At 35.8% G+C, this 14,969-nt stretch overlaps 3 protein-coding genes, 1 non-coding gene and 1 pseudogene across 4 annotated transcripts in view; all 5 read left to right on the top strand.

Moving 5' to 3' along the window:
- LOC111620737 (endoglucanase-like) overlaps positions 1-3,892 on the top strand; it is a 17,697-nt gene extending 13,805 nt beyond the window's left edge. The window contains exon 3 of the mRNA XM_023362742.1: positions 3,288-3,892. Within this exon, the coding sequence (XP_023218510.1) occupies positions 3,288-3,559 (272 nt within the window). The 3' untranslated portion in view covers positions 3,560-3,892. The remainder of the gene's footprint in view (positions 1-3,287) is intronic.
- A 2,810-nt stretch (positions 3,893-6,702) lies between these two features.
- On the top strand, positions 6,703-7,625 carry LOC111620988 (endoglucanase-like). Its single transcript, XM_023363019.1, has 2 exons — positions 6,703-6,783; positions 7,183-7,625. The coding sequence occupies exons 1-2, from the start codon at positions 6,750-6,752 to the stop codon at positions 7,623-7,625; spliced, it is 477 nt and encodes a 158-aa protein (XP_023218787.1). The 5' UTR covers positions 6,703-6,749.
- Positions 7,626-7,894: 269 nt separating this feature from the next.
- Positions 7,895-7,967, top strand: Trnak-cuu. The gene has a single exon. It is a non-coding gene; the product is annotated as a tRNA-Lys (tRNA).
- A 250-nt stretch (positions 7,968-8,217) lies between these two features.
- On the top strand, positions 8,218-9,345 carry LOC111620979 (annotated as a pseudogene).
- Positions 9,346-13,166: 3,821 nt separating this feature from the next.
- The window catches only part of LOC111620971 (G8 domain-containing protein DDB_G0286311-like), a 19,628-nt gene continuing 17,825 nt past the window's right edge, over positions 13,167-14,969 (top strand). The window contains exon 1 of the mRNA XM_023362999.1: positions 13,167-13,300. Within this exon, the coding sequence (XP_023218767.1) occupies positions 13,267-13,300 (34 nt within the window). The 5' untranslated portion in view covers positions 13,167-13,266. The remainder of the gene's footprint in view (positions 13,301-14,969) is intronic.

The raw sequence follows: 14,969 nt of genomic DNA, 5'->3' as shown, positions 1-14,969 counted from the left end.
TTATAACGTAGTTATACGGATTATTTTCAAAAAAAATATACGTATTTTGGAAATGTTGAGTCGAATTAGTCTAGAATCGATTAATTTTATGAAAGAAAACCTTTCAAACAGCCGTAGTCCGTAAACTATGATTCCTACAAAATTGATTCATAAAGAACGGAACGTATCTACCGTCTTATAGGGGGATCTACTGTATATGTAGGATAAAAGGGTATTGAGATTGAGAATTATAGAAATGACAATAAACTTCCAGAGTTCGTAACCGTCGTAACCGTCTTGACGGAATAATAATGCTTTCGCCTTCGTAACGTCCTTTGTTTCCTTTCCACTTTCCACCTTTTGCGTCGTCACCCACCGTCGTCTTGTTTACTACTCCCCCTACTTGACTCTCCCTCGTTCTCCTCGCCTCCCCAAGACCCCTCGTAAATTTTATTGTCTTAACGGTTTAGGAATGTTACTCGCCTAAACCCCACATATATTCGTACAATTGAAGAATAATTTGTACCAGGTATGTACTGTACAGTACATCCACCACACATTTTAATTCACCGAGTAAGTTTTTATTATTTTATTTTTAATTGTAGCCCTTATATCGTGGCTAGCAATTCGGAATGTAATTGTGATATTTAAGAAATAATGTAATTGTATGTAATTGTGATATTTAGAGAAGTCTGCGGTTATTACTGGCTTATCGAACAAAACGATACGAATGAACCCTAGACCATCACTCGCGCGCAATTAACTGATTGTCCCTGGAAGTCGCCTTCTTACAGAAACACAGCTTCCCTATCATCAAATGTCACTGCTGAAACATGGAAAACTGTCTTACTTCCAAACAAAGAGAGCGATTCGGACGTTCTCTCGTCCCGTGAAACCTTTTGAGGTTGACATTTAGTTCCCCAAATAACAGCTAGATGAAAGCGCGTTAATCACGAATAAGTAGACGTCCCCGTCTTACCCCGTGGCTCCATCTTGCACCACTTTCCCTTACTTCTTGTATATTTAGTTACATTTTTTTCGTTTTTTGCCTGGATTCCATGAAGCAATAACGCGCAATTGTTGACTGGTGTATGCCAATGCCTCAATTATGCAATAATTGGAATTTCAGTCAATTCTCCCTTCGGTCAGCCGGCGGTAAACAGATGAAAGTTAAATGAAATTTTTAAAATACGGCAACGAGTTGCCGAACTTTCCGGCCGACCTTTAAAATTTTGGTGACACCATCTGTTATGATATTTTATTTTAAAAGCTTTTTATATTTTTAATTATTACAAAATGGCAGAAAGTTTAATTTTCAGCGTTAAGATATGTTTCATTTTAAAAAATTCTAAATGATAATAGTAAGTAAAATCTTCATTAAGTCTGTCCCTATTGGAGATACACACGATCCTCATTATCTTCCCAGTCTCTCCACCTTTAACCACCAAAATTTAAAAGTATCAATATCCCTAATTCAAAAACTTGTCTGCAAAATTTAGGAAATTTTAGACAAAAGACAAAGGAGTTATTAAGCTTCAAAGGTGGTGAACAAAATCGTGTTCCACACACACTCATACACAGAAATCAACACATACAAAAAATAATTCGAATTCTTTTACATTTCTCGACGTTTCAAGGTGTCCCGTGTCCAAAACTGTAAAAATTTTGAGGATTATTTTATGACCCATTGCCGTACTTTCCCTCTGTTATACATAAAAGCCGGGGAAGTAAAAATTCGAATGTAATAATAATGGTGGATAAATCATATGTTATGCAGAGAATACGGGGTAACTTCAACTGAAAACTCCAATTATACACTATATAAAGAGACACTTAGCACACCAAATGCCGCCAAATCTAGTATGGTGATAATTCCAGTCGTTTGCAACATCTTTACATAAAACAAACACAAATACCAACTCACCACCACGGTACTTTGGGCGCATCAAATCTTGACATTTTTTTTTATTTATTCAAACAATATTCTCGAGAATTTTCTTTATGGCATTGTACGTCGAAGGTTTTTCAGCATCTATTCAAAATAATAATCGTCATGGTGAGTTGTACTAGGCCAGCAGTGAGGCGGTCGAATGTCGAGAGACGGGACTGACGTATCTAGACGGAGAAGACTCGAATCGTCCAACTCGTCCGGTTTCTTTCAAGATCCGCCGGAGCGATCCACTAGCACGAATGCGTGATCCGGCCATCAGACACGCGCAATTTTTCGGGATTTCTTCACGACGTAATTACATAAAAAGGAGCCAGTTTCCCCATAGAATATCTTTTGAAAGTACTTTACTTCACGATGTTTGGGAAATTGGTACCTAGATAGGTGCCAATTTCCCTTGCAATGTCTTCCCGGGAGTCGTCTCCCTTCATAGGTGGCCGTGTGTCACGTTTTCGTTAATCCCATCCCATTTATCCTATAATTCCATTCATAGAATCCTTGTAAATCGTATAAGCGATTCTATCAATCATAAAAGGCGAATAATACACGGCAGTCGGTTGACCTTATACTTAATTTTCTGATAGGAAAATAAGATATTACAATATTTTTAAGTATCAGAAATTAGTAGATTCTTGCCCCTGTACCTCGCACTTTTCCGTTAGCAATAGAGTCGTGCCGGTCATCTATCAAACTCCTTTAGGGGGGAAATTTTTCAATCGAAAATAACGTTTGACTCCTGGTCCAAAGCGGATGTTTGTATATAGTTAAACGTGGCCTTCTTCCCCTCATTTTCCCATATCGTGTCTCGTCTTTCACGCATCTAACTGTTTTCTCGAGAGTAAGCAAATGCATACGGACTACGGTGAAAATTTATGGGTGTAGAATTTTTTCAAATTGCTGTCCAATAAATTCAATAAATATAACGAACGTTGGCGAGTCGACAACATTCATTAAAATTTCGCAATTAAGTGACGGAATTAAACAACTGTGTGGCATTCGATCGCATTTAAAGATTAAATACAAAAAAAATATTTTTAATTATAACGAATCTTTGAAAATTTCGTATTTTTCTTAATTATTGCTTAAAATATACACATAAATGCGATACGATTATGGCCATTATCAAAAGTGAGTTTGTCTCTTTTGTTACAACCCATGATTTTAAATAATCTTTTCTTGATTTAAGTGTTGTTTGAATGTTTTAATTACATCTGAAGTCGGAACGAGCTGAAAATTTTCCCGTATTTTATGCATTTTACATTAAAAAATTGTGTAATTCGTATTCCAAGTTTCCTTTTCAAAAAAGGCGTCTCCTTTAATAAATTAAATATATATTTTTCACTTGCAATTTATAAATTGNCTACCGAAGAACCTACTACTACACCTGCTATACCTACCGATGAAACTTCTACTACATCTGTTGCTATACCGACTGATAAACCTACCACAATCCCTACTATTATACCCACCACTAAACCTGGTATGTCACCTACCAGAAAACCAACCACTATTTCTACTGTTATATCCACCACTAAGCCTGCTATGATACCAACCAAAAAACCTGATCATATACCAACCAAAAAACCTGATCATATACCAACCAAAAAACCTGGTCATATACCATTCCCTTAACCTGGTCCTATTGCTGATGTCAAACCTTTTAACGTAATTCGTCCTGTTCCTATACCTGCATCTGTTTCTATACCTGCACCTAAACGCTGACCTGCAGCTGCAAGTGGCTTTAAATGCCGTCCCATACCTGATACCAAATTTCGTCCTGCATCTCGTCCTATTCATAAAACTCTTTCTCGTCCTGTACCTGCGGTTAAGTCTGGTATCATACCAGTCCCTATACGTTTTCCTGGATCGTTTCCTCGACAAGGAAGATAAACAGAGAGAATGTAAGAAAATTATTACAAAAATGTGTCGAAAATTCAAAAAACGAGAATAAATAAAGATCAGTACCATAGATAGATAAATAAACTCTGGATTTATTTGTTGAATTCATTTCTTATTGATATCGAATTGTCTCGTATCATACTTATAGCTTATATATCGAGCTAGAAATAAAAGATGTTTTTCATTTTCGTTTTTGATAAAATACAGTACGAAAACTGTATGTTATATATAGAAAAAAGACATCTAGGTAATAAAAATTATATAGCTTATCACTCAGTTAACTCATATAACTTATCACTCAGTTAACTCATATAACATAACTTATATTATATTTATGGCCTAGATGTCCTAAATTTAGTTGTACGTTATATATAGTGCAAGCGTAGAGGTGGCCACACATGCTGTCCGGTCACTATTCGGATAAAGTGGGTGGTTGTAATTGTACCCATGTAGAGTTCGCATTCTCCTCTATTATTTTTTCTAACTACTATACATGAATTGGCGTATTTAGCCCATAATTTTGCGCTGAATGAAACCAATATCAAAGTACCATTTTCTAAAGGTCCCCCGGCATCCTTCTTACAAAGTTTCATCATTGTTGCCTCAACGGTTTTTTTTCTATCTTAAGATTTTCGATTTCTTCACCAAATGAATTCTTATCACGTTGCAATTATTAAACCAAAAAACATTATCAAATACTAAACGTAAAAATCAGTTCGTGGTGGTTAGAATAACGTATATCAGGTTATCGCCCGATCATTGTTTGTAAAAATAAAAGGCCCAATATATGCAATAAACAATATCACGTGACATTTGTTGGTCTAGTCGAACAGTCATTAAACATACGACGTTCAAACGACCAACAAAACAGTTGAACTTGAATCAAATTTTCATGAAAATTACACAAGTTTTAGGGTCGCAGGATACTAAATTCCGACAAAAAAATTGCGTACAGATTTTGATTAGTTCGATAAATACGTAAATATCTCGAGAACTGTTTGAAGAAATTCAAAATCTGTCCGAACCGAATATAGCCTTTCAGACAGCTCTTACGAATTTCGAACCAGCGGCTCGACCTCTAACCCCTTGTGACATTTTATTATTATTTCAAAATGTATTCTATGCAAATTAAGGAGCTACAGTGACTCACGCCAAATTCTATTCTTTAAGTCGTGTAGATGTTGGGAAGAAGATTTCGAGAAGAGAAATTTGTTCAAAATTTGGCTAACAGTCCCAAATAATTTGAATTCAAAATTTTCGATAATGTGTGCCGGGAAAAGGTCAAACGGGATGATGATAGAATATAGGNAATCAAATTTTCATGAAAATTACACAAGTTTTAGGGTCGCAGGATACTAAATTCCGACAAAAAAATTGCGTACAGATTTTGATTAGTTCGATAAATACGTAAATATCTCGAGAACTGTTTGAAGAAATTCAAAATCTGTCCGAACCGAATATAGCCTTTCAGACAGCTCTTACGAATTTCGAACCAGCGGCTCGACCTCTAACCCCTTGTGACATTTTATTATTACTTCAAAATGTATTCTATACAAATTCTAATTCTAAAGAATAGAATTTGACTCACGCCAAATTCTATTCTTTCAGTCGTGTAGATGTTGGGAAGAAGATTTCGAAAAGAGAAATTTGGTCAAAATTTGGCTAACACCCAAATAATTTGAATTCAAAATTTTCGATAATGTGTGCCGGGTAAAGGTCAAACGGGATGATGATAGAATATAGGCTATTCCAAACAGAAATTATAATCTGTAACATAATTTTGACTATCCAAAAAAGCATTTTTTATCTCTTTTATACGCGCAAGTATTAAAAATGATGCAGAAATTCATCAAATTAACGAAACTTTATTGGAATTAAAATTATATTCGATATATTTATTTGCTAAATTCGAACGAATTTAGGTCATGCACATATTAAATACACGTCTGAGTTTAAAAGTGTGTCAGAGAGACTGCATAATTTACATTTCCAATTATTTATTTCTTCCCTGTTGTTTTATTATATATTTTATTATAAAAACATTATTTATGATTAAACTCGATTAAAATTCCTGAAAGGAAGGCAAAACTATATCATTTGTAAGCATTAATATTTATTGCTTTACATGAAATCACGAACTGGCGAAGCTTGCAGATTCGGAAAGATTCGCATTCTGGAGGATTTGAGGTCGTCACCACGATTTTCTGGAGGCTTTAGAAGCCTCGGAGGAATATTATTACTGCGGCCCCAAATTATTTTTTAATATACGTAAAGCGTGAGAATTTGATAAATCTAACGTTATCCGGGCAATGCTAACTTTATCTGTCTTCACTTCCGGATGAATTTATCTGTTTAACTTGTAATGGAAATATTGCAAATTATAATGCAAAAGAAAACACTAAATTTTCTCGCTTTATCTAAAATTGAGTTATTTATCCATTCAATTTTACATAAAGCCTTAATTTAAACTTACTTAGAATATCTTCATCCTTGAAATAACACACGAAAAATAATACAGTAAAACCTGTGTAAAGCAGAACCTGAATAAAACGGAAACCTGTCTATGTGGAAAAATTTTCGAAACGAATCGCTTTTTCGTGTTAAAAAGAAACCTCTTGTTTCTTCTAATTCTATGTCACGACTTGGTGCATTTATCGACACTTGCCAAGTCGTGACATAGAAAAAGACACGGTTTCGACAAAAAAATAAAAAGAAACCTGTTAAAAACGGAAACTTATATATTTGTAACACGGAAATAAATATTTCACGTCATTAGATATATGACGAATTGCATTGTGACGTAGACAAGTTTGTTCCTCATCCAAATGTCACACAATTAACGATGTTTGTGAGTAAATAAATAGAGTTGTGGATCATGAACAAATGGTGGAATTCAACCACTTACGAAGGGGAAACACGAGAAATGAATAAGTTCACTTTTGTGTTCATCATTATCGGTGAGTTTCATTGTTTTATGTTATTTTATATATTATTACGAAACGGTTCCATTGCTATCGTATAATAATTTATACAGTAGGCCTGCATATATTATGTAAAAGTAGGACAATGTTTGTCAAAGGATGATTAGGCTGAAAACTACAATTTATGGTGGCAAGTTTATTATTAAAATACGAAACCATTTCTTTTGCTTATAAGTGATATTAGTGTAAAATTTACTTCTTTTAATTATTATAAATGGATATTTTTATCTAAGAGGGCAGGAAAGAGTCAAATCGTAGTAAAAGAAGATTAATACAGTATATTGAGTCCATTATTTTCTTAAATATTTCTGTTTACAATAATTGAAATATCTAGTTATTTACAAGGTAATTAATGTATAAATGTATTTCTTTCAGTACTTGCTCTGTCGGGAAGTGGCGAAGGAAACAGAAATGTCCAAGATCGCAGTTCAACTTATAATCTACTAAAGTTAAATAAAAGAAGTGGTAGAATTCTTAATGAAATTTTAGGTCCTATAATTGGTAATCCTACTACTACTAAAAAACCTACTGTTAAACCGACCACTACACCTGTTGCGACGACTAAAGAACCTACCACTATGCCTGCTGTTACACCTACCGAAGAGCCTACCACAACACCTACTGTTACACCTACCGAAGAGCCTACCACCACACCTACTGTTTCACCTACCGATGAGCCTACCACAATACCTACTGTTACACCTACCGAAGAACCTACCACCACACCTACTGTTACACCTACCGAAGAGCCTACCACCACACCTNGAAAACAACTCCCAAATCGCTATACGAATACCACAATGTTGAATAGGGTATAGTTTAGACGTTAGTAGTATATATGTGTATATATATATATATACACTATACCCTATCCAAAAAAATATATATTTATTTTTTTCTGATAAATACAGATCACAAATAATTTTAACATAGACGACGATGACATAGCGGACGATAACATAAAAGAAATTTTAACATATTGTGTGATGATGTATATGTTATTTACAATATTATAATATAATAGTGGACTATAAGAAGCGATAATTACCCTATTATATGTACGATTATATACCTATGTCTTCACAAAGTCTGGCTAGCTCAGTCGGTAGAGCATGAGACTCTTAATTTCAGGATTGTGGGTTCGAGCCCCACGTCGGGCGGTCGTACTTTTTATTTTATGCGTATCCTAACTACCAGAAAAATATTCATTTGTTTATTGGACACTTTGAGCGGTAAGGGGCCTAAAATAAATAAAAACCTATTTTTTACGTATTACGAAAGTACCGAACAATCGAAAGTACTTTTTTAGAAAAATTTACTGCTGGATGATTCTGAAAACACGTTTATTCGTTAAATAGGGTAAATAAGCATGTAAATTTACTAAATTGAAGCTGAAAATAGATAAGAATAATGATTTATGATTGTTTCTATACGTTTGTAGCTGACAGAGTAGGCGGGGCTTTTCTCAGGGAAGTTACCACCCCACAAATCCGACTCGATGCTTATTCGTTAAAGAATAATCAATCAAGATATAAAATACCAATCCGCGCTCAACGGGCGTGTGAACAAGAATTCTATCGTCCAATGAATGGGAAAAGAATTTCCCATAGACTTAACATAGGAAGGAGGAGTTTCGTGGCTAAATTTAGAAAAAGGGGGTGTTAACAAAAATCTTATTTCTAAACAGACCTAGTCTATGTAGATGAAATACCTAAATTCACATAAAAGTGTAACATGGAAAGGAAACACACAGAGAAATTCAAGAAGATTTGCACATGGTGTTCATAGATCTAGAAAAGGCGTATGATAGGGTACCAAGGCAAGAAGTATGGAAATGTACGAGGGAGCAGAGACCTAAGTTAAGAGTAGTGAGGACACTAAAGAAGGGTTCTTCGATAATGTTGGTTTGCATCGGGGATCGGTCCTTAGCCCTTATTTGTTTGACCTGATAATGGACGTGATGGTGTGTGACTTGAAGTGTGAGGCTCCGTGGAGTATGCTGTTTGCGGATGATACTGTGCTGTGTGGAATTGGAGAAAAGCATGTGTGATTGGAGGAAAGTTTTGGAAGAAAAGGGCATGAAGATTAGCAGAACTAAAACAGCTTATATGACTCTGAATGGTAGAGTTGAGTGTAATATTAAAATCCAAAATGTGCGTTCCTTTTGTTCCGAGTTTTAAATAACTTGGAACATTTGTCGAGATGGGAGGAGAATTGAACTCGGAGGTGCAACATAGAATTCAATGTGGATGGATGAACTGGAAAAAGCTGAGCGGTATGACGTGCGACAAGAAAGTTAGCTGCAATCTGAAAGGAAAACTGTATAAATCAGTTGTTAGACCCGCAATGTTATGTGGAGCTGAGACGTGGGCAATAACAAGAGTCCAAGAAAGAAAGATGGAGGTGGCGGAGATGAGAATGTTGAGATGGATGTGTGGAGTGTCAAGGAAGGATAGAATAAGGAATGATTTTATTACAGATTCCACGCAGAGCGAAGAAGCGAAAATTATGTTGGAAAGAAGATCAGAAAGCTGGTAATAAAAGGAAAGAGAAAAAGAGGAAGACCAAAGATGCGTTGGAAAGATAAGGTAGAAGAAGACTTGAACCGGAGGGAACTTAAGAGAGAAGAAGCCCTTGATAGGGAGAAATGGAAAAAACGTATCAGAGAAGGAAACGCCGACCCCATATAAACATGGGAAAAGGCAAAGATAAAGAAGAAGTGCTTTTAAAATTTGGGGGACCAAAAAACAACTGTTAAAGGAAAAAAGAAAATGAGTTTTTAAAATTAAAACAGCCAAAGATCTAATATATTTTTAGAAATTGTATCAGATAAAACCAATAAAAGGCAGAATATGGTTTAAAAAATGTATAGTTCTCAGTAAATTTGTAAAAGAACTTGTAACCCGAAAAGCATCTGCTTTAAACTGAAGAGGAACATAAGTAACCGAAATGCGTATTTAATAAAATAGAAAAGTCAAGAAAGGATCTCTTGGTGTCCAATTGAAAACATTTCAAAAGGTGTAATAATTCCTCAGGCTAGAAGCCGATATTCAAGCTTAATCACCATTCACTTTAAAAAAACGAGCTACTATTTATTGTGACATGGCCACAATGTCGGGCTGCAATTTTTAATCATATTTTTAATTTATAATATATGCTCTCCACCTCAAATTAGTAGTGGCTTGCCCTCGTACAGTACTGCACTATACTGTACCAGTACATCATACTTTTCATTTAACAATAGAGTCGTGTTTGTTTGTTTAGTTTAGTTACGGCAACTCAACACTTCGGTGATCTTGGGCGATTCCTTCCGGAAGATCTTTTGAAGGGTAACTGACCCTTATTCGGGCATTACAGACGTGGAGAAAACTCGGAAACTCCCCATGGCCAGCCCGTCCTGGCCAGGCGCGAACACACGACCGAACTTCCCAGTGTTCACCGCTTGTCCACTGGTGAGCCGATAGAATCGTACCAATCATCTATTAACTGTTTTCAGGGGAAAAACTTTGAATTAAATAACGTGACTTCTGACTTGCATGGAAAGTCCGTATATAGTTAAAATGGCAAGCAGTCCCTTTACTGCAATGAATAAAAGAAAAAAGGGAATTTGATGAAATATGGCAATTTCCTCATTGCCTTGGTGCAGATCTTTTATTTACATACAGTAGAACCTCGATTATCCGGACTAATTGGGGATGAAGGTAGTCCGGGTAAGGAAAAATCCGGATAATCGAAANATACATTTTACATTAAAAAATTGTGTAAATCTTACTCCAAGGATTTTTTGTCAAGAAAGACGTCCCCTTTAATAAATTAAATATATATTTTTCACTTGCAATTTATAAATTGTAGACCTACATTCCTACTGCCAGGTGCCTGTTGTCTATTGTCTGAGTGTGTGCGCCTGTACTTCGTTAATCTCGAAAAGGGAATTAGTTAGATTAGAGATTAACGAACTACAGGCACACACACTCAGACAATAGACAACAGGCACCTGGCAGTAGGAATGTAGGTCTACAATTTATAAATTGCAAGTGAAAAATATATATTTAATTTATTAAAGGGGACGTCTTTCTTGACAAAAAATCCTTGGAGTAAGATTTACACAATTTTTTAATGTAAAATGTATAAAATACGGGAAACTTTCAGATCATTCTGACTTTTAAAATATAGACGATGGGTTGTAACAAAAGAGGCAAGCTCACTTTTGATAATGGCCAAAACCATATCGCATTCTTATGTATATTTTAAGAAATTATTAAGAAAAATACGAAATTTTCAAAGTTTCATTATAATTAAAAATATTTTGTCTGTTTGCTCTTTAAATGCCATTGAATGTCACGCAGCTGTTAACTACGTCACTTAATTGCGAAATTTTAATAAATATCGTCGACTTGCCAACGTTCGTTATATTTATTGAATTTATTAAACAGCAATTTGAAAAAATTCTAGACCCATAAATTTTCACCGTCGTCCGTATGTATTTGCTTACTCTCGAGAAAACAGTTAGGTGCGTGAAAGACGAGACACGATATGGGAAGATGAGGGGAAGAAGGCCACGTTTAACTATATACAAACATCCGCTTTGGACCAGGAGTCAAACGTTATTTTCAATTGAAAAAGTCCCCCCTAAAGGAGTTTGATAGATGACCGGCACGACTCTATTGCTAATGGAAAAGTGTGATGTACAGGGGCAAGACTCTACTAATTTCAGATACTTAAAAATATTGTAATATCTTATTTTCCTATCAGAAAATTAAGTATAAGGTCAACCGACTGCCGTGTATTATTCGCCTTTTACGATTGATAGAATCGCTTATACGATTTACAAGCGATTCTATGAATGGAATTATAGGATAAATGGGATGGGATGAACGAAAACGTGACACACGGCCACCCACGAAGGGAGACGACTCCCGGGAAGACATTGCAAGGGAAATTGGCACCTATCTAGGTACCAATTTCCCAAACATCGTGAACTAAAGTACTTTCAAAAGATATTCTATGGGGAAACTGGCCCCTTTTTATATAATTGCGACATGAAGAAATCCCGAAAAATTGCGCGTGTCTGATGGCCGGATCACGCATTCGTGCTAGTGGATCGCTCCGGCGGATCTTGAAACCGGACGAGTTGGACGATTCGGGTCTTCTCCGTCCGGATACGTCGGTCTCGTCTCTCGACATTCGGCCACCTCACTGCTGGCCTAGCACAACTCGCGATGGCGATTATTATTTTGAATAGATCCCGAAAAACCTTCGGACGTACAGTACAATGTCATAAAGAAAATTCTCGATAAGATTGTTTGAAAAAATAAAAAAATTTTCAAGATTTGAAGTGTCCAAAGGTGGTGAGTTGGTATTCGTGTTTGTTTTACGTAAAAATCTTGGAAACGGCTGGAATTATCATCGTACCAGATTAAAATTAATGCTGTAAAAAACTCTTTTTTCATGGCAGATCAACCATGTAATACGCTGGATAATCCCGTCAATACTTTTCCCTCCTCTCTGTGAATACCAAAAGCCCCATTTTCCTATATCCGTTGTGGGTTCGGCCAGGCTGACAATCGAGGCCATTAGCTGGCGAGCAAAAGGCAATGCAGTACGAAAAATAAACAAACTACATTTAATGATACATAACGTCAAGCCCCACGATGCCTGGCGTTATGTGTCAGTAAAGTTTCATACTTTATATATATATAAAGTATGAAACTTTATATATATATATATATCACCACTTGATGGAGAGAACCTGTTGTATGTTATAAGATGAATGGAATAAGGCAACTCAACACAAGAGGTATCTGTTAAGTGAAGAAGCTCCTCCCAGTAGGACTTCCTATAGGGAAATTTGCTGCTATTTTTCTGTTAGACACCCCAAAACTTTACGTGGTCAGCACGTTAGTAAAGCGCGAACCTACGGCTGATGTTGAATGGTTTCTCCATTCGTCCACTGGCGAAATCTCTGTATCTTATATTATAGCTTAAAGCCGCAACAATTGACGTCCAGCCCTGGGAACAGAGCTCGAAATATGTATTAATGTTCCGTATTTCTCTAAGAAAAGAAATTTTATACTTTGTTCAAGAAATAATTTTGTTGCAATTAAAGTTTTTAAAGAATTTTTGATGTTATAAACACGCATACGAAAAATTTTGACCAGTCTGCTTGTGAAGTCTTCTAGTTTATCATCAATACGGATAGAAATTATTTTCTCAGTAGACATATTTACAGCATGAAATCTGGTTAGTTACTGAAGTAAAATGTGTAAATGTAAATAAGCTTTCACACGATTGGATATTTTAACATTCCCACGCGACTTTAATCAACACAGCTGTCACTCAACCAATGAAATTATGTTTAATTGCATATTTTTCTTATATAAAAAAGTACGAATTGCGTGTTTTCAGTATTGTTTGGGTGAAAACCTTCAGGAAAACCACAATCAGAACTAACAAGCAAAGATGTACAAGTTCTTGTTTACTTTCGTCGTTATCGGTAAGTAACGTTTATAAAATATCTTTTGACGTACTTTATAATAATTTTATATAATCGATCATAATTTACATTTCCAATTATTTATTTTTTTCCCTGTTGTTTTATTCCTTGTAAAAAAACATTATTTATGATTAAACTCGATTAAAATTCTTGAAAGGAAAGCAAAACTATATCATTTATAAGTATTAATATCCATTGCTTTACATGAAATCACGAACCGGCGAAGCTTTCAGATTCGGAAAGATTCGCATTTTGGAGGATTTGAGGCCGTCACAGAGGGCTTCTAATGGAAATATTACAGATTATCATGCGAAAAAAACGTTTAGAGTTCTTTTCTATCTAAAATTTAATGCATAAAGCTCGAATTTAAACTCACTTATAAAATCTTCATCTTTTAAATAACACGAATGAAAAATAATACAGGAAAACCTGTGTAAAGCGGAACACGAAAATAAACACGTGGAATTGTAAATAAATATTTCACGTCATTAGGTGTATGACGAATTGCACTGTGACGTAGGCAATTTTTTTCCGCATCCAAATGTCACACAATTAGCGACGTATGTGAGTAAATAAATAGAATAGTGGATCGTCAACAAGCGGTGACTTTTAACCCCGTACGAACTAGAAACACGAGAAATGAATAAGTTGACGTTTATATTCATCATTATCGGTGAGTTTGATTGCTTTATATTATTTTATTTATTATTACGAAGCCGTTCTATTACCATAGTACAATAGTATGTGCTTTAGGATTCCATATATTACATGAGATTAGTTTATCAACGGCTAAGTAGGACGAGGACTACAATTGCACGTGTTGGGGATGGCAAGTTTATTATTAAACTACGAAACCATTTTTATGGTTAAACGCAATTTTAGTTTTAAGTTTACTTGTGTTAATTATTATACGAGTCACTTAGATTTTACAAATACGTTAGCCGTTCACAGTCCGGCAAACGTATTTGTAAAATCTAAGTGACTGGTTCAACATGGAATTCATATAAAACAGAATAATCAACAGTGTTTTGGGGGTCGACTGTAAATGCATACTTTTGTGAGGACCCGAACAGGGGTCGATTGAGAGGTCCGAATGATGAGTTTCGATCGAAAATAAAGCTCCTTTTCAGGCGCTAAGGAAACGGATTAGGTGTCTCGATTGAACAATGCAATTGTTTTTTTTCGTAAATTTGTTAAACAATGGAAACGGATAAATTCGAGGAAAACGCGACGAGAGAGAGGAATCATATTCATTCGCAACGTTGACCTCTCCCGCGCCCTTCATTAGGTTTCGAATTGTCACCAGGTGACTATGAGAAACCAATGGAGAGGCGACGACGGTTAAGAAATCTATAAAACCGTGCGACTCAAGGGACAAAGGTTCTTGGTTCTTGGTGCTCCTCTTTAGGATTTTTGTGATCCTACTTATCAACAGCGACCGATTCGTCAACTCCTGTGACTTACTGTCGCTCTCCCGTGACGTCTTGATTTGCACAGATTTGCCTTTCACCAGAGACTTTCGCCGAAGCTGTGCCGCACGCCCCGGGGCCGTCGATCTCAACGTACGACATCGAAGGACCAAACGGAGAAAGTCGGACCCTTGAAGGAACTTTTAATTTGCTCCCCGAGCTGTGTTACGTTGAAAATTTGAAGAACGTTGTAAGAATCT

This window comes from Centruroides sculpturatus, unplaced genomic scaffold (genome assembly GCF_000671375.1).
Source record: "Centruroides sculpturatus isolate CEXI.00-Female unplaced genomic scaffold, Cexi_2.0 scaffold74, whole genome shotgun sequence".
Taxonomy (NCBI): Eukaryota; Metazoa; Arthropoda; class Arachnida; order Scorpiones; family Buthidae; genus Centruroides; species Centruroides sculpturatus.
The sequence above is the reverse complement of the archived record's forward strand: the minus strand, read 5'-3'. Positions and strand labels throughout refer to the sequence as shown.